The sequence below is a fragment of the Thamnophis elegans genome, chromosome 13, assembly GCF_009769535.1.
Source record: "Thamnophis elegans isolate rThaEle1 chromosome 13, rThaEle1.pri, whole genome shotgun sequence".
In the NCBI taxonomy this organism is placed as follows: Eukaryota; Metazoa; Chordata; class Lepidosauria; order Squamata; family Colubridae; genus Thamnophis; species Thamnophis elegans.
In genome coordinates, this window is record NC_045553.1 from 20,458,024 (window position 1) to 20,480,505 (window position 22,482).

A 22,482-nucleotide genomic window follows, 5' to 3' on the forward strand; every position below is an offset into this window, starting at 1 on the left:
TCAACACTTACCTCTTCTGGCTGCTTGACGCACTCACCCACCTAATCTGAACGTTTCTCTCTCCATTTACAGCAGAGCTGCTGCAGCCTGTCCCTTTAAGGTAGGCCCAAGGAGGAAGATGGGCAGGAGGGCATGAAGGGAGCAGCAGCTCTGCTGTGAATGGTGGGAGAAACATTTGAATTCTCTCTGCTACAGAATTCAATGTTAAATGCAGTAGAGAGAATCCAAACATTTCTTCCTCCATTCATAGCAGAGCTCTGCAGCCTGTCCCTTTAAGATAGACCCCGGGAAGGAGGGGGGGGGAACGACGACCATAAAGGGAGCAGCAGCTCTGCTGTGAATGGAGGGAAAAACATTAAAAAATAGATTCTCTCTGCCACAGCATTCACTATGCTCATGCATACATTTTTTGGTGGTGGTGTCATGTGACTGAGTGGGTGTGGCCATGAATGACATCGAGTTGGCCATGCCCACTCAGTCCCAAGAAAATCCCTCCACCGAGCCATACCCACCAAACCGATAAGAGAAAAAAATTAAATGTCACCACTGAAATGGAGAGTGGTGTGTTTCAGTCCAAGGAGAAGTCCTTGAGATGCGGCCAATCATCCCTTCAATTGGAATTGGATGTGAAGTCCTTGGTTTTCTCCCCAGATTCTCTTCTTTGCAAATCACAAGGGGTCCATGTAGCTCAGAGGTGGCTGACTTGAGGTCCCAGCACCACATGGATTCCTCGGGTCCCTTTTCCTGCAACTGGTGTCCCCTCTGAACAGTGAAAAATGGGGGTGGGCTCCCTTGCCTGCCTTGCCTGCCTTTACCCAATGGACTGTGAAAAGAACCTTGAGGGACTAGAGGAAGAGACACAGCCTAGACAGACCAGAAATGATATCTCAGCCCTCAGAAGACATGAAGGCTGGAGAAAGCATTTCAGTGAGGGATCCTTTCTATTCTCTGAAAAATTGAGGCAAGGGAGGTCTGTGGAGAGCTGCAGGCTGGACAATTAGCATGCAAAAGATAAATGGCCCACAGCTCTTCTCATCTGCTCACTCTACTACTAGTAGCAGCTTGACTATAGGCAAGAGGTGTCTTTTGCAGAAGCCAATAACCAGATCCATACGTGAAGAGTTCAGTTCGCTGTTCTATTGCCCAAGCCTACACACGGGGATATCAGACTAATGGTTAGCACCTGGCTTAGACTAGATGAGGCTCAATGGCATCCAAGAAGGGTCAGACATCACCTCTTGCAACCACGTACAGATACTAGACTACTTCCCTGTTTGACTCCTTCCCCCGGCTCACCGGTTGATTGCCAACACCCAGAACCTTCTGTGAATAGAAGCAAGATTTTCAAGGTTGTTACCTGGAATTCTTAGAGCAGGGGTCCCCAAACAGTAAGTTATGCTGGCTGGAGGATTCTGGGAGTTGATGTCCACAAGTCTTAAAGGGGCCAAGTTTGAAGACCTCTGATCTAAGTGAAGAGATTGCAGAGGAAGGGATTACAAGAGAATAAGTTATGTTGGCTGGGGAATTCTGGGAGTTGAAGTCCACAGGTCTTAAAGTTGCCAAGTTTGTAGACCTCTGATCTAAGTGGGGAGATTGCAGAAGAAGGGATGACAAGAGAGTAAGTTATGCTGGCTGGGGAATTCTGGGAGTTGAAGTCCACAGGTCTTAAAGTTGCCAAGTTTGAAGACCTCTGATCTAAGTGGAGAGATTGCAGAAGAAGGGATTACAAGAGGGTAAATTATGCTGGCTGGAGAATTCTAGGAGTTGAAGTCCACAGGTCTTAAAGTGACCAAGTTCGAAGACCTCTGCCTTAGAGGGACTAAAGGGCAACCTGGAAAGGCTCATGGGATTGGGTGTGTGTTATATACTTTTAGGGTTAGCTGTGCTGAAGCCCCATAGTTTCTTACTTCCAGAGCTCTCCCATCCATCCTAACAGAATTTCCATTTAATGCTTAAAATGTATGCGCTTATCAAGTGCTCTTTGGTTAACGAAAACTGGGGCTTTTCCTGCATCAAGAGAAGCAGCTGCCTCCGAATAAAAGGCTGGAGCCTTGCCAGGAGTCTCTCCTCCCATCCCTGCAGATGCTGGCAAGTCAATTTCATCCTCCCTGCACCTCCCCCTCCCTCCCCCCCTTACAGACTGACTCTTAATTATATTGCACTGTAATCATTCCCATTTGTTTCTTTTTGAAATCCAGGCTCTTGCGTGCGTTCAAATAAACGGCAGGGAAGTGGGTTCCAGCCCAGAGCTGGAGGTCTTTGCGCACAATTTTCCCCGTTGCTCTGAGTTGCTGAAGCCATCTGGTTTCAAGAGCTGGTCTGGGAGAAAAGCCCCTCCCTGCTCCCCACCCCCAAATATTCTTGCTAACGGAAGTAAAAAGTGCCTGAATGAAGAGATTTCTTCGGTCATCACTTTTATTAATTCCATGGGCATCAGGGCAAAAGGACACAGTGCTCATACTAACAATTTAAGGGGGGAGGGGTAGAGAAAGAGAGCGATAAAATGAGAGAGATAGAAAGGGAGAGACAGAGGCAGAGAGCGAAAGAGACACAGAGAGAGAGACAGATAGAAAGAGAGACAGACAGAGACAGACACAGAAAGAGAGACAGACAGAAAGAGAGGCAGAAATAGAAAGAGACAGACATAGAGAGACAGAAAGAGAGACAGACCGACAGAGATAGAAAGAGAGAGAGAGTGACTGACAGAGACTGGGACACAAAGAGACAGACAGACAGACAGAGACAAAGAGAGAGAGACAGAGAGATAGAAAGCGAGCAAGAGAGACAGAAAGAGAGAGAGAGAGAGACCAACAGAGATTGAGACACAGAAAGAGAGAGGGAGAGACAGAGAGAGGGAGAGGGAGAGGGGGGAGGGAGGGAAGGAGACTGATTCTCCCTCAAAACCCAATTTGGCTTTGCTTCTTAAGGAAGGCAGGACGTAATGGGCCAGCATACAAGTGTTTGTCATAAATCAGCAAATAATTCAGCTGCTTCCTCCATCTCTTGACTATCTGAACAGCATCATAAGTTACCTGTGAAAATTTAGCTGAGGCTGGGTGGGAAATGACACAGGTGGGTTCCAAAAGAAATGAAAACCTGGTAGGTCAGGTTAGGACTTGTGCTGTGGTTAGAAAAGAGGCAAGAAAATAGACTTACAACAGTTCTGGGATGGGGGAATCTTCTGGGTTTCCTGTTTTCGAAGAGTTTGGGTGCTTCCTTCCACATCCTTTGAAGGGGTCCCTCATTTGGAAATTGATAGAAATTAGGTTAATCTTATTTAGGTATTATGGTGCGTTTTGACCTCCGTCGCCTTCCATATATACAGGGAGGGAAATTCTGTGTGAATAGCTCTCTGAGCCACGGTGGCACAGTGGTTAGAATGCAGTACTGCAGGCTACTTCTGCTGACTGCTGGCTGCCTGCAATTTGGCAGTTCGAATCTCACTAGGCTCAAGGTTGACTCAGCCTTCCATCCTTTTGAGGTCGGTAAAATGAAGACCCAGATTGTTGGGGCCAAAAGACTGACACTATAAACTGCTTACAGAGGGCTGTAAAGGACTGTAAAACGGTATATAAGTCTAAGGGCTATTGCTATTGTTAAGCATGTGTGTGTGTGCCTCTACACACCCAGAACAAAAGATTTATATTTTCCTTGCAGGAGATTATGGAATAACCAATCATACACATGGTAATAATCTGATGCTCTGTGATGCAATCCTGCTTCGTTGCATTTTCATTTCTGTTAAATTGTTTGATGTGTTCATAAAGGATTGTCTACTACAGAAGCTTCTGAATAGCTGCCATACCTCCTTCCTTCCTTCTCTCTTTCTCTCTCTCTTTCTCTCTTTTTCTCTTTCTCTCTCTTTCTTTCTCTCTCTTTCTTTCTTCCTTTTTTTCTTTCTTTCTCTTCCTTTTTCTTATCCCTGTTTCCCTGTTTTGTTTTCCTAAAAGCAAGCACCTCCAAGACAACAAAAGATGTCAACCACTCCTCCATCAGCTATCCAGGGACAGAAGGTGGGGTCTCTCACACCACCATCGTCCCCCAAGACTCAGCGAGGTGGCCACCGGCGGATTCTAAGCGATGTGACCCACAGCACCGTCTTTGGGGTCCCAGCCAGTAAATCAACACAACTGCTACAGGCAGCAGCTGCAGAAGCCAGCCTCAATAAGTCCAAGTAAGTCTGGGGCCATCATCTGTTCCTCTTGGGCAGCACAGGTGAGTTGGAGGACCCTGAATTTAATGGGAAGTTTGAGGACTTTATAATAGACCTAAATCCAGGGGAGAACAAAGGAAATGACAGCAGTTGACCCAGTCCAGATTCTCTGAAATTCCCTTCAGAAGGAGTCATCTTGCCATCCTTTTCCAGCTATCTTCAAGTTGTTATCCTTGTTGCCCTGCAGCTTCCCTAAGTCCATGTTGTTCTTGTTAGTTGTGAAATCGTGTCTGACCCATTGCGACCCCATAGACAACGTTCCTCCAGGTCTTCCTGTCCTCTACCATCTTCTGGAGTCCATTGAAACTCACATCGACTGCTTCAGGGACTCCATCCAGCCTCCTCATTCTCTGCTGTCCCCTTCTTTTGCCCTCCATCATTCCCAGCATTAGGCTCTTCTCCAGGGAGTCTTTCCTTGTCATCAGGTGGCCAAAGTCTTTGAGTTTCCTTTTCAGGATCTGGCCTTCTAAAGAGCAGTCAGGGTGGATCTCCTCTAGGACTGACTGGTTGGATGGCCTTGCAGTCCAAGGGACTCGCAGGAGTCTTCTCCAGCACCAGAGTTCAAAGGCCTCCATTCTTTGGTGCTCAGCCTTCCTTATGGTCCAACCTTCACAGCCATCCATTGCAATTGGGAAAACCATAGTCTTGACTATACGCACTTTTGTTGGCAGGGTGATGGCTCTGCTTTTTAGTAGGCTGTCTAGATTTGCCGTAGCTTTTCACCCTGGAACAAGTGTCTTTTAATTTCTTGGCTGCACTCCCCATCTGCGGCGATCTTGGAGCCCAGGAAAATAAAATATGTCACTCCCTCCATTTCTTCCCCATCTATTTGCCAGGAATTGAGAGGGCCAGATGCCATGACCTTAGTTTTCTTAATGTTGATGGGGCCCTAATCCATGAAGGGGGCTCTAAGTACATATGGCTGTGGAATTCCATTCAACGTTTCTTGGCTTTTATGTTGCTGCATTCCCAAGGACTGCAGGCAGCTTCCAGATATCTATGGAGATTCTCCATCCTCCAGGTCCTGGTTGTCTCAAAGTTGCTTTTTCAAGAGGCAACTGGACTTTCTGGTTTTTCTTTGAAGACCTTTCTCTTGAATGGACTGTGTTGTAGACTGGAGATAGATGATGTCATATCCTTCCCCCTCTGTTGAGAGAGAGGGCTGTTCAATTTGGACATACATGGCCTCTTTCACCCCTCTTTAAAATCAGCAGTCCTCTCTGTCCAGAACGTGGACTTTGCTGTCTTCCAAAGAGTGGCCTGTGTCTTTTAAATGCAGATGGAGAGCTGAATCTTGTCCTGATGAGTTTGTTCTCCTTTGTTGCACCATGCGTTTATGAAGTGGTTGTTTTGTTTCCCCAGCGTACTGATCTGCATATTGCTCACTGCATGGCACTGCATATACCACGTTCAAATAGCAGCATTAGAGTCCAGCCACCAGGGAGCAGAAACAATGCCCAGTCCAAGGCTGGAACAGGGCAGTTAACAAAACGATGCCCAGCCCAGGGCTGTTCCAACAGAGCACCCAGGGTTCACACCTCTACAAATTTAGCTGTAAAAGTCACGGGGACCTTTTGTGTCAGTCTCCATTTCTTGAATTAAAGTATCTCACAGGGCTGTTGTAAAAAAAATAAATAAAAGGAAGCGGCGGGGTGGGGGTGGGGAAGCCATGATCTACTTTATCGTGAGCTCATTAGAGAGCAAAGAGGAGGAAGATGAATCTGTCTTCCACTTTGCCAAAAATAATCCCGGAGAAAGATGGATTGCTCCAAGCAAGTGTGGATGCGTGAAACCTGTTTCTCCACCTTGCTTTGGGTCAAAGCCGCCTTTTTTTATTGCAGGGCAATTAAGTCTTCCTCCTGTTGAGTGTAGGAGGGAGGGAGGGAGCTCTTAAGACTTCACCAGGCAACCACGTTTTTATGAGAATCTGATTATCTGAAAATTAGTTGAAGGAATTGCCCTGATGTTACCACCAATGCAGGGCTCACCAACCTTCTGGACATCAGGGACCATTACATTCATAATTTTCAATCCCCTGGACCACTAATATGAATTAGTGACGAGATGGGGGTCCTTCAGGCACTTAGCTTGGCCATCTGTTAGCGGAGAGAAGTGCCCTCGGGGTCAACCCTCGGTTTGTTGTCCATTGCAGTTAGGAATCTCAATATGGCCAAGAATGAATGTTTCTCTGGTAGCCAGCCCGGGTGCTAGATCGACCCCCTGCAAACTCTTATCTTCCGAGGAACCCGGTCAAAGTTTTGCGCACCGCTCACTGAAGCGCCTGGACTCCCGAGAGGGAGGGAGGGAAGGTCTGGCGCTACAGAACAGGCAGCCAAGCTAAGTGCCTGAAGGACCCCATGCTGTCAGCGAGTGGGAGTAATTGCTTCGGCAGGCTGTATTCGAGCCAGGGGCCATAGTTTGAAGATTCCTGATTTAGTGCAATATAAAAAAGGCAGAGATTTTTCCACGGACCAGCAAAATTTTCTCGTAGACCACCAATTGTCCACGGACTACCAGTTGGTGACCACTGCACCAATGGACCTTCTTATGCCAGTGAAAATACCCAGAAATCTTTTTTTTGAGAAATTTTTTTATTGTTTTAGTTAAATAGAAAGAAAAATAAGAAAAAAAATCATCTTTCATTACATCTTGTTGAAAGCGTATCAATTGGTTACAAATATATTCCGTGTGTTTCTTCCACAGTCCTTACATATACTTCATTCAAATCATGTTGTACATTTTAAATCAAGAAGGAAAAGTTATATATTTTATTATCTCTGTACCATAATTCTCATTTGGTTACCATTGTTTAAACATGTTTTTAATCTAGAATCATTTATATTAGAAGACACAACCACCTACTGGCGTTCATTTGCAATTTCAATAACTCTCCAATACTATAACACCTTTATGACATGTTCTAAGGTTAATTCAGTTAAGTAGGATATCTGAGCATTCCCCCCCCCCCGTAACACACCTCTATGTATCATTAAATATTGTCCATTAACATTTCATTGTTATTATTGTAGTTAACTAAAGGTTATTTACTAATTATCTCACCTCTCCTCTCCAGGCCCACATAATAATATTATAACTTTATAACCATCTTTAAACAATGATTTATTAATAAGATTTATAGGACTTTTCCCTCAATCCCAAATTAGTTAATTACGCGCTAAGAAAATAAACATTAGACATCTAAGACAATCTAAGAAATATTAACATTTCTATTTGACAATCACCCAGAAAGTATACTAGTATTTCTATGGTCTGGTTATTTATCCTAACAATGTTATTATTTCTCTGTTAGTATCATAGTAAATTTATGTTAATGTATAAACATTCAGTGGTAATTTAAAACAGTCTAAAAGGTACTATAATCTCTACTTAATAATCAGTCAAGAATTAACTAGCTTTTTCCCATCAATTGGCATTATTAACCAGTATCTTTCCAGTAACAAAATAGCCTTTCATCTCTCGCCAGTTGTTGTGCCAATTCTATGTCCAAAACCTTTCCAGGGTTTAAAACTTCTCTCCGCACATTGAAGCTTATACGATCTCTCACGTAGTTTTGTTGCCCTTGAGTTGTTATTAATGTAAGCTTAACTTTAGTTGCCTGGTTTGTTTCTGAATAGATTTGTCTTATTACCTCCATCTTTTTTGCTCTTTCTTTTTCTCCTACATCTTGAAGTTTGGGGTGGAACACCAAATTATCAAAGTCACTTTTCCAGCTTCCCTTCTTTCCACTTTCACTCACGTTTACTCCATTTATGTTCATCTAAGTTCTTATCTTTGTTTTCTGTATTTCCATTCACTTCCTTAATTTCTGGGGCTATAACCCCATCATCTTTTTCTGTAATATCCCATAGTCTGTCCCATTTCTTCTGGAATCTCTCAAATCCTTCTGAGATGTTTTGAAGTCCAGCCAAAATGTTTTGAATTAACAAGTTTTCTTCATCTGAGTATTGCTCCATTTTTAAAAATAAGGAATAATATAGGGAAAGAGCAGGAAGAGAAGAGGAATTTGGTACAATCTGCCACTCTAGCCTATCACAGATTTTGAAGAATATATCTATTTTTATTTTAGACGAATGTTCTTTTATGGTTTTCAAAGAAAAAGGGTTCTGAAGTTTTTCTTTCCTTTTCCAATTCTTGTCAAAGTATTTTCCACACACCACTATTTGTTGTTGCGTAGTCGCAGTCAATATAGTCAAATAAGAGTGAACAAAGAAAACACTGTTGCAGCAGCAAGAGAAAAAGAGCTTCAGATTTGGGCTTTCAAGTGGCAGATTTGTTTCTTTTAAAATCTCTTTCCTTAAGTATCCCCAGTATAATATTGCAACAAGTAGAGGAAGAAATTTATTGAAGTAGAAAGAGTTTTAATTTAAACCAAAAAAATTAAAGTAGTAAGGGAAAATAAGGAAAAAAGAGATCCCTTCACCTCAAGCGGAAAAAATAGGAGCGTTGCAGTTACTCAATCCACAAAAGATTACAAGCAAGAGCAAAAAACTTTCTAAGGCAGTCTGATGGGGATTAAGTACGCCGCTTTGTTCTTGCTTAATGGACTAATTAAGCTTAAGAAAAGAGTGTCTTAGAGCAATCTTCTAAAAGAAAAGAAAAAAGAACCTCACCAGTAGAAACACTTTCGTTTCATTCTCTCTTCCGTGGAGCCATCTCCAACTATGTTAGCTGGGGGGAGGGGGCTGCCTGTTTGCCGCAGGTTGGAAGCACTCCCCTTGGGTCAGGGACTTTGCGATATCCCTGCAACCAGCAAAGTCTTGTCTTCCCAGTCACCATCTCTTCAGGACGGTTTGCCCCGTCCAGGGGCAAAAGTGTCATCGGTGGATTCGGACAGCCGAATCCAACAATGTATCATTGCGACGTTGGCTCCTCCCACTCCACAAAATACCCAGAAATCTTTATGTCTCCCTTTCTTCAGAATACTCTTTTCATGGTTTGTCTAACCCAGGGGTGTCCTAACTTGGGAACTTTAATTCTGGGAGTTGAAATCCACAAGTCAAAGTTCCCAAGTTTGGACACCCCTGGTCTAACCTAAGCCGAAGTATTCAAACGTCTACAGTTATAACAGGTTTTTTTGTTCTGAGCTGGGAAAACTTAGTGCTCTCTTTGCTTATGTCCCAAGTTAAGAAGATGCGTCTGACGTCACTGGAAATACAGAAGTCAGCTTAATTTCTGTTCCTGGATTTCCAAATATACCTCTAGACCACTGCAGGCAATTTGTGTTTATATTTTCTACTTTATTTATCAAATTTATTTGCCATTTGGTGGTTTGAGTGGCTTAGGGTATATAGTCTTTTTCATTATTTTTCCTTTTCTTTTATGTGAATATCTATTTTATACAGTATACTATTATATATATATATTTATGTGTGTGTGTGTGTATGTGTGTTGGTGTGTGTTGTATTTGTACTGATAAATAAATAAAGGGAGACTAGTATAGATCTATTTCAAGCTATTTAGCTCTCATCAGCCAGCCATATCCTTACTGGGATTCGAACCTGGGCTGTATTACATATTAGGCAGATGTGTTAACCACTAAGCCACAAGGTTCTCCTTCTTTTATCAGCTGAGCCAGGGAAATAGGAATGTAATTAGTGTCACAACCCCTGGTATGCCCAAATATGGGAGGAAGCCTACTGTTTCCATTCTCTGTCTATCGGCTCGTCACCAGAGACCATCTATATATATAATTTTTGTCACCTCTTAATTTATTTTAATCTTCTTGATCTTTACTTCTATTCCAACCAATTATACCATGTGTCCGAAATCAAATAGTATTCTGTTTCTCCTCTTTTCTTTTATTTCCATTGTTAGCCTATCCATCTCTGCACATTCTAACATTTCTTTTAGGGTATGTAGCCTCGACAGGGCTTCCGTGATCCTACATGCCTAGTTTTGTCTGTGGCTCTTAGTGGCTTTAGTGAACAGCCAACCATTGAAGTAGACATCCTAACTCTCGACTTCTTGGGCCGGGTCTCTCTCTAGGTCTGCCTCAACTACCCCTTCAGGGTCTCCAAGGACTTCTCAGCAAAATGTCTACAACCCACCAGACGTCTCTACTTGGAACCCTTTTGATGATGACAACTTCTCCAAGCTGACGGCAGAGGAGCTGCTGAATAAGGATTTTGCAAAACTAAGCGATGGTTAGTTTGGGGTTGGTGCAGGAGCTGGATCAAAGTGGGCTATTGAAAGATGACATGTGAAACAAGGCATTTTAGTGGCTTTTAGTTCAAAATGGACAAGCTGACTGTTGTGGTCTGCGGGCGGCCTGCGGAGCTGGTAGCAGAGTCAGACAGTGAGGAGGTTGGGGTGGAACATGGGCCAGTCCTGGAGGCTGGGGAAGGCTTGGACGAGGGCTCTGCATCAGAGGCAGAGAGGGGGCCAGGGCCATCTGGGAGTTATGTGCTGCCTCCAGAGCCTCCAGAGTCGGACATCAGCGAGGCAGAGGAACAGGGGAGCCTGTTCCCAGTGCGCGCATGCGCTGAGCTGCCAGAAGGCAAGAACAGTTAAGACAAAAGGGACGACTCAGGAGTAAGGCTTGGAGGTGACTGGCCCCTCCCATAAGACATAAAGGAGGAGCAAAGGCACATGAGCCTTTATTCCTTATGGATGCCCTAAAACTTCTTCATCTGGTTCAGCAGGAGGTCCTCCTCCCATGGAACACAACGGGTGTCAAAATCAGTTTCATGGAGGGCCGCATCAGGGTTGTGTTTTTCTTCGGGGGGGGGGGAGGTATGGCCAGGGTGGTCAGGGCCAGCTCAATATCACTCATGCTGGCCCCTGTGGGGTCCAACCGCTCTGCCAGCGAAAATGGGCTCGCGAGTTCTGTTTTTGGCTGCGACAGCCTCATGCAACCCTCAGCCAGCAAAACTGGAGCACCATTTTCACTGGCAGAGGCACCGTGGGGCGGTCCTTCGCAGTTTCCCAGGTGGGCCAGATCCAAGCACCCTGCAGACCGGATCCGGTCCATGGGCCTTGAGTTTGACACCCCTGGCATACAAGCAATTAGAAATTGGCAGAAGCTTATAACATTGACTGCCTGTCAGGGTTCCAAATAGCAGGAAAGATTAAATCAGAGTCCAAGGCAAAGTGTTAGTCAAAGTTCCAATTTATTAAGAGAGCCATGTTGGCACATCTGGGAAAATATGAATCTGAAAGCTTTCCAGTTTTCCCCAAGAACTTCAAGAACTTGCCCCTACACCCACAAGTCCATCCCATGGTCCAACCTCCCACTGACACGAAGACAGATTCCACCCACCCAGTTCCAGCCAGGTGCAGAGGTGCAGAGACAAAGGATGACCTTGGCTTTTTGGAAAGAATGTTGTTATGGCTACATTGCATCTAACTGCATACAATCCCCCCTCCCATTTTCCCACAATAGAAAGTAATAGAACGTATGCCAGGCCAAAGACACACAAGAAAAGATGACTGCAGGCCTGACACTGCCCTTCCTTGGCTCTTCCTCTCTCCTTTGCTCCACCTTTCCTCGCTGGAACTCTCGCGCAGAATTCCTGCGGGTTGTCCTGTTCTCCCCCTCCCTGATCTCCATGAAGTTATATCCCCCCACCAAGTGGTGAGTAACACACGCAACATTGAATGACCGGGTCTTTTGAATTCCAGGTAAACCTCCTGAGAAGCTTGACAGTTCAACGGAGAACCTGATCCCAGGTTTTCAGGCAGCACCTTCCGCAGCGCAGTTGGACGCCTTCGGCTCTTCTCCTCTTGCACCCATATCAGGTAGGTTATGGGGCAGCCAGAAAGGTTGGAGACTCATCCCGGGTTGATCTGTCAGGCTGAATCATGTCTTGAACACATTTAAGAATTGTGTGAGTAGCCATGAGATGAAAGAAGAAGGCAGGAGAAGGAAGCTGTCTTAGATCTTCAAGGCCTGTTGACTTGGCTTTGCTTTCATTGGCTCTATCTCAACATGCTCGCCGAACATCATGTGAACTTCAGCCCCATCACTGCAGATGCCAATGTCAAAGATGCTCTAATTAATTCATGAGCCTTGAGCCAAGTTTCAAAAGAAGAGATCCAGTCATTTATTTGGAGCATCATTGTAGTCAGATCTGACCTCATTTAAATTATGGCTGAACTTTGCCCCTGTTTCTTCCCTCCCTTCAGTCTGTGTCATAAATCACATTCTCCAACTAGATGCACTTTATGAGTTGACAGTCAACTTGGGAACAGTGGGTTTATAGCAAAGATATTGAATCTGTGGCTCTCCAGATATTGCTACACAGATATTGCTACACAGCTCCCACTAGCCTAAGCCAACCTAGTTAATCATGATGAATAAAAGGGAGGATTGTTTTGTCGGCATTAGGAGGTGCACAAGTTTTCCCTGTCTTGAGCTACACCAAGAAAAGTAAAACGTGATGTAATGTTCTCCACTGCAAGATGTAATGTTACAAATTAAAGGTGAACTGTGGGCCAACTTTCAAATCCCCAGAGACGAATTGTGAGATATGGTTAGCCATACATTCTGCAACATGACAGCCATCAAGTGCTCCAACGGTGGCTACTAGGGAAACATTTTGGAAACATTAGCTCCAGGGTTGTCCAACCTTGGCAACTTTTAAGAGTTGTGGACTTCAACTCCCGGAATTCCTGAAGTCCACAAATCTTAAAACTGGTCAAAGTTAGGTGCCCCGGTTTGAGTTGGCACAGGAGGTAGCAGCTGATTTTGGAGAGATTGAATGGATAGATTCAGCCCCGAGTGTCATTTTGCTTCTATACCACTCAGAACTCTGGATTTTAAAAACTAAACTGCTGGGATGCTGGTCATTTTAAGGGTGCCTCTTCCATGTCTTCCTAGCTTCCTTCTGAGTCCAGTGCACTTGTTATCCTGCTGTCAATCAAAAAGGAAAGGTTATTGTGACTGGTCAGGGTGTCATCTGTGGGGCATCCTCTGTGCTCTCAGCCTCTTTCAGCTCCTCCTTTGCTTCCTTTGTGTGTGTTGGATGTGTTGAGATTATACACTTTGATGAAGTTATTTGGGGCAATGTAGGAAACGTTTAGTTTTGCGTGGATACTAGGTGCATTTGCCCCCTCATTCTCCATCTGTGTGGTTCAGCTTTCTTTGGCTGTGTGGGCCAACCCAGGGCTTCATTGGTGTACCTAGAAAATCCAGACATCTTAAAAAGAAATGCTATAGACAAATATCTAGTGACATCTGTATTAATCCTAGATGATGCAAAATGTAGAGATGCGAACTGAGTTACTTTGTTTGTCTCTGTGATAAAGGTGGAAATTATAGCTTCAGATATTCAGGGAAAAAGCATATTAGAAAGGCATTGAACAAATCCAGTTTTTCTTTGCTGTCTTCTACTTTGCTTGACTCCATTTTCTTTCCTTTCTTTCCTTTCCTTCCCTTTCCTTCCCTTTCCTTTCCCTTCCCTTCCCTTCCCTTCTTCCATTCTTTCCTTCGTTCCAGTTGAAAAAACAAAAGATATTCTGGATACCAGCCCTCCACTTCTGGTTGTTGCTGACCCTTTCATTCCTCTTCCACTGTTAGATACACCAGGTAACTATGATTTATGTGAACAAGATGACATAGCAAAATGCCCATTAAAATGTGATGCCACTCAACAAGGGGGCAAGAGTAAGAGTGTTTTGGAAAAGAGACTAGATGTTATCAATTTCGTTATATATCTGTTTGCATGACCTTCCATCTATGTTTGGCATAGTTGATAAGATTTAGGCTTGTTTAAATAGTATTGTAATATTTTAACACAGGCTACTTTATTATCCATAACATTTTTATTATTTATTTATTTATTTAAAACATTGATATAGTCACTCTGAGTTCGCCATGTACAATTAGAGCCATATCAGAGGTTAAACAACATAATACCATATTACACCCTCTCGCCCTAATGCTATGCTGAGTCTTCACTGCTTTTCGGAAAGCTAGGAGTGCAGAGCCCTGCCAGTCAACAAGGGCAAGAGTATTCCATAGGGCAGGGACTGTCACGAAAAAGCAGGTTTCTTAGCTCCTGTACGATGGCAAACTTTAAGGAAAGGATTTAGGAGCATCATATCAGAAGGTCTTCGGGAAGGCAATGGAAGGTTAATCTCAAGGCCTATTTAAATACCAGCCTATGATTTATTTTATTTATTGCATTGCACATTCACATCAGATTTCTGTAAAAAGGAATACGTGGTAAAATATAAAAGAGAGAGTACAAAATCTGAAATCTTAACGAGAAAATTACAGGTTACAAATTTAATGTTTTACTTCATTTGTCGCCATCAGGAAATTAGTGAAATCTCATTTATAGGCTCTATTATGAAACTGTCACTATGGGTGTTGGATAGTTTTTTTTTCAGCCTCACAACCACAATTTGGTGATGGTATTTTGCCCCTCTTCTAGAGGGCATCAGCATCTCTACCATGGCCAGTGTAAATTCGATTCAGTGTTGTCCATCATCACACAGGGGGCTGATCAAATCGAGATTTTTGTTCTGGATTACCAAAATAAGAAGCAGTTCCGATGATTCTCGAAGATGCCTGGAGTGGGGAGAAGATTGTACTTGTGTAGTCATTAACAGTTTTTCCAGGCCTAAAAGTTAATGTCCAAAGGTGGGTCAGAGACCTTTTTGTAGATGCTTAGGTATTTAGAGAGATTCTAAAAGAGATTGGTACTCTTTTTGCAAATTTTGGTTACCTTGACATCTCACTACTGGTTGTTGGTTGAAGGGCACCAGGCACATCTCCTGAAATCTTGGAGACCACCTAGATGGCTGAAGAACATTTTCAAAGATTTTGTGTCTCTGTGGGGAGACTCACTTCTGTCTATCCAAGACTAGCAAAATTGAAGTAAATGATGCAAAGTCATATATGCCAAAGTGGGATTATGCATGATTTGTACAAATGCAAAGCCCAGCTGCTCCTTGGTGCTGATCATTCTGAGGTGTGTATGTGGGTATATATACACGTCATTTGAGGGCATCCCCTTGGGGATCTCAGCTCTCCCAAATATGTGATTTGACTGGATTCTGATGAGATCATTTCTCCTCTCCAGCTGATGTCCAAAAAAAAGGACTCTGCTGCAGTGGGTGCTTACTGGTTTAAGCTGCCCTTTGTCGTTTTTTTTCTCTTCTGTAGTTGCAGAGTGAGTAAAATAGTTTGAAGTGTGTGTTTTTAAGTGTTTTGGTGCACCTTGATTCTAAGTGAAGCAAATAGCTGAACAGCTGCTGAATGAATTGCATCTTGGCAAAGTCTATATCTTTCCTCCATCTCTCCTCTCTCTCTCTCTCTCTCTCTCTCTCTCTCTCTCTCTCTCTCTCTCTCCCTCCCTCCCTCCCTCCCTCCCTCCCTCCCTCCCTCTCTCCTCTTTTTCTCTCTCCCCATTTCTCTCTCTTTTTCTTTCTTTCTGTCTGTCTCTCTCCCAATTTATCTCTCTCAATTTCACTTTCTCCCCAATTTCTCTCTCTCTCTCCAACCTCTCTCTCTCTCTCTCTCTCCAATTTCTTTCTCTCCCAGTTTCTTTTTCTCACAATTTCTCTCCATCCCTCTATCTCTCTCCCCTTTCTCTCCCTCCTCTGAGCATTTATGTTTATGTATGTGGAACCTTTTGCGAGGGCATCTTGATATCACGGGATAGCTATAAAACAGGGGAGGCAGCCGTGAGAGTGATATTTCAACAGCCTATGCTGAAGCAGTTTGTCCAATGCTTCTCTAACAACACAAATCAACCCTCCTTCTCCTGCTTTGAAGTGTGGGGTGAAGGCATTGGAGGCCACCGCAGACAAGCAACTGGGGGAGTCCGTGTCTGCATTCACGTTGTGGCTTGGCTTTACTTTGGCTGTAGCTTTGACCGGCTGGTTGAAGTGGACGAAGCAGTCAGGCAGGATGTGTGTTCCTACTTCCCGCTCAGCTCCCCCTTGGCCCCTGTGACCTTACATACCAGCAACCAAACCGTTCACATGGATATTTGATAGACAGGTGAAATTATCTCTAGGAACTTGTTGAACAAGAAGGTGCCTTCTTCCTATGGTCTATCTATTCTCCAAAGTCCCTGAAGGCAGGACAAGAAGCGATGGGTGGAAGCTACTCAAGAAAGATCCAACTTAGAACTAATGGGAAACTTTCTTACAGGGAGATGTAGCTGCACCAACACTGGAGATTTTAAAGAAGAGATTGGATTGTCATTTGCCTGAAATGGTGTAGGGTCTCGTGCTTAAACAGACCGTCGAGCTAGAAAACCTCCAAGGTCCCTTCCAATTCTGTTATATTCTGTTCTATTTCCAAATATGAAAATTAACTCAATGCTCAGACCGCGGGGACAGAGATGGGTGGCTTAGGATAGAATGCCATCATGACACAGCAGGTTTCTTCACTCTCTGGTTTGTTGAGTTACTAGAAACCTCTTAAGTGCGATAAGGAAATTCCAAGCCACAGCTGTCAATCGGAGTTTCTCACCTCTTCTTGCATAGCCCCTCTTCCTGAGTGCAGACTCAAGACACCCATCTCCGCTTTGCAAGTCCTAACCCTTCTCTCCTAACCAAACATTTCCATTTTATTTCCTGGAGGTTCTAAAATGTATGGAATTCAGATTTCAGTAGGATCCAGAAGGCCCAGTTCTTCCCCAGCTTGTGTCTTCTGGATGTGTTGCAATTACTTTGACATTTGAAAAATGTGGCCCAGTGGTGAAATTCACATTTTTTTTTTTTGCTACCGGTTCTGTGGGCGTGGCTTGGTGGGTGTGGTGTTGCTTGGTGGGCATGGCAGGGGAAGGATACTGCAAAATCTCCATTCAAACCCCATTCTGGGGCCAGCCAGAGGTGGCATTTGCTGGTTCTCCGAACTACTCAAAATTTCCATTACCAGTTCTCTGAACTAGTCAAGGCCGTTTTGCTACCAGCCCTGTGTTTCAGACAGGAGAGAGAGTTTTTTGGAAGTGGTCTGAACCAGGGGGAGATTCCTGCCGCCACTACTACTGATTAGGCACCCGAAAAACTTTGCATGCACATTTGCACTTAAAACGGTCTGCCCATGCGCACAACATTAAAAAAAGGGGGGGGAGAATTACATTTTTTCCAATGAAGATTGTTCTGCGCATGTGCAGAACAGAAAATCAAGATGGCTGCCACTGAAGATAAAACCATGTGGTCATGGTTTTGCTGGAGTTACTACCTATTTGGCCAAACGTACCATACCAGTAGGAACCCACCTCTGGTCTGAACCAGTTCGGGCCAGTTCTCCCAAACAGGTAGTTAAAAAATGCTTGAAAAAGTTTTTTAAAAAGTTCCGATGACTGCAGCCCAGCTGATTGTTGGAACTTTTATTTTTACTTTTTAAAGCATTTTGAAACTACAGATTTGGGTAGAACTGGTAGTAAAAAAAAATGCTTTAAAAAGTTTTGTAAAAGTTTGGTGCACATGTGCGCGCAAGCGAACCAGTAGCCGGCTTCAGAGCATTTTGCCCCTGTCTGAACCTTTGAGATTCACTTTCTCTTCCTCTTATTCAAATGATGCACACAACAATCCTCTGCCTACAAACAGCCAATGGAACTGCACCAAATGCATTGGAGTATTTCATCTTCCAGAGCCTTGCATTCTGGGAAAAAAAAACTTCAGGTCCTTGTTGATGCCGTTTTTATTTTTTAAGGGGTGGGGGAGGTGGATTCTTAGGTCGATTCAAAGCTTGCTTTTCTCCGTTTCCACAACCTCAGCAAATCAGCCTGCAGAAATTTGCGTGCAGCTGCTGCTCAGAGAGTCTTCGCAGAACCCAGTTAATTGTAGCCCTTCAAGGCAGCTTGATTTGCATAATTAATTATGCCCTTGAGCTGGAGGGGGACAAAAGACAAAGATTTCTTGTCAGCTTGGGGGGATTAGAAAGGTCACAAATGGAAGATTCAAGGCGTGCCTCTGTACTTAACTTGCCAGTAGGAAAAATAGCAAGCTGAGGAAGGCGGTAGTAACTGCATCTGCTTCTTCCATTGCAATTCACGTCCATCCCTTTGGAAGGCATACATCCGTCGGGAGGGGGGGGGGCAGGTAGGATTTTGTAACCTATTGAATCAGAAGCTCTGAAATATCATGTGGAGCGTTCACAACTCAGCGCCTGTGGCCCTGTGTCCTGAAGGGGACGGCATCTTGACTCTGCTGGACGTGGAAAGAACTATGGTCCTTTTGACTGTATCCCATTGACCATGGGTCCCCAAACTTGGCCACTTGAAGACTTGTGGACTTCATCTCCCAGAATTCTCCAGACAACTGTTAAAAAAGTTGTGGCCAAGTTTGGAGACCTCTGATCTAAGTGGAGAGATTGTAGAGGAAGGGATTACAAGAGAGTAAATTATGCTGGCTGGAGAATTCTGGGAGATGAAGTCTACAAGTCTTCCAGTGGCCAAGTTTGAAGACTTATGATCTAAGTGGAGAGATTGCAGAGGGAGGGATTACAAGAGAGTAAGTTATATGGGCTGGGGAATTCTGACAGTTGAAGTCCACCAGTCTTAAAGTTGCCAAGTTTGAAAACCTCTGATTTAAGTGGAGAGATTACAGAGGGAGGGATTACCAGATGGTAAATTATGCTGGCTGGGGGATTCTGGGAGTTTAAGTCCACAAACCTTAATGTTGCCAAGTTTGGGGACCTCTGCTTACAAAGCCTTTTGGACTCCCAAGTCCCATAATCTTCCGCTGCCAGCATGGACGTTGAGAGGACTCTCCACTTTTGAGCAGCCTCCCTTCAGACGAACCAGCTTTCGTGACTTGCGTTTTTGCTTCACTTCTTTTTTGCTTCTTTCCTCTTTCTTGCTCCTTCCTGCTTCCTTACCAGAAAAACTGATTGAGGGTCTGAAATCACCTGAGCCTCCGCTCCTGCTCCCTGATCTCCTGCCTCTGGCCGATCCCTTTGGTAGCACCTCCGATGCTCTGAATGGTAAAACCTAGAACCCTCTTTCTCCTTTCCTGTCCTGTCCTGCATGCCGACCTGTGTTAGATTGCATGCTTTGCACACTTGCACACCCACACACACCCACACACAGTCTCAGTGGGTTGGACTAGAAGACCTCCAAGGTCTCTTCCAACTCTGTTATTCTATTCAGATGCCAGTTAAGGAAGATATGCAGATATTTCCACAGTCTTTTCTCCTTGAGGGTTGTGAGTGATTCCTCTTGCTTTGCTTGCCAGTTTTAGCCTTTTAAAATCTGCTGCATGGATGAATGAAAGGCATGAGTGGTGAAGGGTTTAGGGTTTGCATTTGCCTCCTGCTAACTGGAGTTTTTCCCTCTGGCGGAGCCTCTGAAATATGATGTCAGGGTTTTATGCTTGGTTCCCCCCCCCCCCCCCCCGGCAAAACGTGAGTCAGTTAAGATGACACTCCTCCCTCAAATTAATAATATATGGTGAAATAAAGGATTAATTGGCCCTTGGTGGCATCTCGAAATACGACCCTGTGACCTTAAGTGGCTTAATTAAAAAAAATGCATAAAGTGACTTCAAAATGTTGCCTGCCAATGATTTAGGGGGAAGCATCGAGATCTATCCTAATAGATTTTCTCAGTGGTGCAGACTCCCCAGAGTTGATTAAAAATCTAATTTTGCAGGTGTAACGTAGCAAACTGTGGCCAAACAAGAAGGGAGGGGTTCTAGAAATCCACTTTAAATTGAAATGATGACATTGAAATGGCAGCATTCCAAAAGCATAATATTTTAAAGTTCCGGGTTCAGTGAATGCAACAACCTAGGTGTTTTAAAAGCCAATTTGATTTTAAGGATTTTATAAAGCAAATTCTTGCAAACTTCCCTTTGTATCCTGGGCAGGAAATTTAATCAGCTACCTAAAACTTTACAATGAGATAAAATTGAATTTACAATGAAAATGAACTTTCTGATCCGTACATTCAGTTTTAGAGGGGTCTTTTCCTCCATGCATAGTTTATTGTTAATAACTTCCCGCCTCAGTTTGTAAAGCACTGTTTACACATCCAGAATGGTAGAAGGTCTGCATTGGTGTAAAAGTTCATGTAAAAGTTGAAGGCCTAGGAAATGACCCTGAAGGTCAAGGGGAAGAACCATTAACAAGATGCGGTGGTCAAACAAGAGGAGCTTCAGAGCCCCGGTCAAGAAAATATCTTGACAAAATATCTCAGAAGAGGCCCTCCCTAATTCAGGTGAAGATGATGAGAGGGAGGGGAGAACACAATCAGTCTTGAAAATTTAATACTATATCTTTGCAATGAAAGTAGACAGTGGGTACGTGATACTGATTGCCTAGTCTGATGGGCCTTATGAGGATGACACAGAATTAAGCGGGGAAAGTCCTTTGGGTGGGTTTCCATTCAGTGAAGTCCTGCCAACCCAGTGAAGTTGAACAAGCTTATGCTATTCTTGGACCGCTGCTCGTTGGGATCACGACACAAGTTGCAGATGTCTATGAGTGTAGTTGCCTTCAAGATGTTCAAAACTCAGCACCAGTGACGTGCGGTGAGGTTTATGGCTGGCGAGGCAAAAAGAAAGCGGCTTTTGCCCACCCCGCCACTATGTCTGATATAGAGGCGGGACGCCTCTATGTTGGACATAGTGGCGGGGCGGGCAAAAGCCGCTTTCTTTCTTTTGCCGCAAAAGAAAGAAAGCACCAGCCTGCCAGCAGGGGCAGGTAAAAGACCTGCCTCTGCTGGCGTGCTGCCCCAACACAGAGAAAGAAAGCTGGCAGGCTGCCCTCCCTGCCTCTCCTATCCCCTTCCCTCTCTTCTCAAACAAACTCTCTCTCAAATTGAGAGAGAGTTTGTTTGAGTGAAGAAACAAACACGCACGCGCACACACACAAATTACTTACAATTACTTACAAATTACATTAATTTTGAATTCCTCCCCCTCCCTCCGACCCACATACCTTTTCCAGCTGTTTCACAATCACAGAGGATTTCAACTCTGCTCTTGCCTGCCATCATGAAAATGTAAAAATGTAAAAGGAAAAAGGAAAGAGCTGCTGAGGTCAGGCTGGGCTAGTTGCTACCAGAGTCCCCAATGGATGACTCTGCTTAACTGTTTAAAAAAGCCTCTAAAATGCCTTCTACAGGAGGAGGCAAGAGAACCACGTGCCTCATCTACATACAGAATTTTTCGGCTTTTAACCCTTGCTTAACTCTGCTCGAGTGATCATAAAGTCAGACTAAATGAGGCACGTGGTTCTCCCGCCTCCTCCTGTAGAGGGCACTTTTTTAGAGGCTTTTTTAAACAGTTAAGCACTAAGCAGAGTCATCCACTGTGTCTCTGGCAGCAACTAGCTCAGCCTTTTTCCTTTTTCCTTTTTTTTTCTTTTCATGATGACAATGGTGAGGCTCTGCCTCCCCTGACTGCACGTCACTGCTCAGCATTGTGAAACAGATTTAGGCATTGTGCAGATAGGCCCAGTTGGTGATGCCATCAAAATAGCATTTATTCTGCTAGACTTATATACCGCTTCATAGTGCTTAACAGCCGTCTCTAAGCAGTCTAGAACCAGCAAAAGAAAAGGAAGGAAGGAAGGAAGGAAGGAAGGAAGGAAGGAAGGAAGGAAGGAAGGAAGGAAGGAAGGAAGGAAAGGGAAGGGAAGGGAAGGGAAGGGAAAGGAGGAGGGAAGGAAGATAGCAATAGCATTTAGACTTATATACCGCTTCATAGTGCTTAACAGCCGTCTCTAAGCGGTCTAGGGCCAGCAAAAGAAAAGGAAGGAAGGAAGGGATGGATGGATGGATGGAAGGAAAGAAGGAAGGAAGGAAGGAAGGGAGGAAGGAAGGAAGATAGCGATAGCACTTAGACTTATGTGCCGCTTCATAGTGCTTTTACACCCCTCTCTAAGTGGTTTACAGAGTCAGCCTATTATCCCACAACAATCTGGGTCCTCATTTTATGGAACTCAGAAGGATGGAAGGCTGAGTCAACCATGAGCCGTTCAGGATCAAACTGCTGGCAATCGGCAGAATTTGCCTGCAATACTTGCCTTCTAGCCACTGTGCCACCCTGGGTCTTTTCAAACCTTCTGAAACTGACCTCCTGTGTCGGGTCACCCCAGCCTGCTGCTTTCTTTGTCCTCCTGCCTCTGCTAACCCTGATTTCTGCTCTCCTTCTCTTGTGCCTTCGAAAAGGAAAAGCTGACCTCGCTGCCGAGAGCCTCATCCCTGGCCTGGAGGCTCCTGTGCCCCAGCTCACGTCCTCCCAGGCAGATTCAGTGGCTTCTAGCAGAGCAGGTTGGTTCCTGGAGGAACGGAGGCAGCCCACCTACCCTTCCCATCGTTGGGGTTTTTCCTGGGAATCTC

The 22,482-nt window shown here is 44.4% G+C and overlaps 1 protein-coding gene across 11 annotated transcripts in view; it reads left to right on the plus strand.

Moving 5' to 3' along the window:
- The window catches only part of AAK1 (AP2 associated kinase 1), a 90,964-nt gene that overhangs the window by 45,141 nt on the left and 23,341 nt on the right, over positions 1-22,482 (plus strand). For 5 of the 11 annotated variants that reach the window (XM_032229974.1, XM_032229976.1, XM_032229985.1 and 2 more), the window contains exons 14-18: positions 3,951-4,174; positions 10,220-10,377; positions 11,855-11,971; positions 13,671-13,760; positions 22,312-22,413. In XM_032229974.1, the coding sequence (XP_032085865.1) occupies positions 3,951-4,174; positions 10,220-10,377; positions 11,855-11,971; positions 13,671-13,760; positions 22,312-22,413 (691 nt within the window). The remainder of the gene's footprint in view (positions 1-3,950; positions 4,175-10,219; positions 10,378-11,854; positions 11,972-13,670; positions 13,761-22,311; positions 22,414-22,482) is intronic. The other 6 variants (XM_032229975.1, XM_032229979.1, XM_032229981.1 and 3 more) reach the window with 2 other exon arrangements.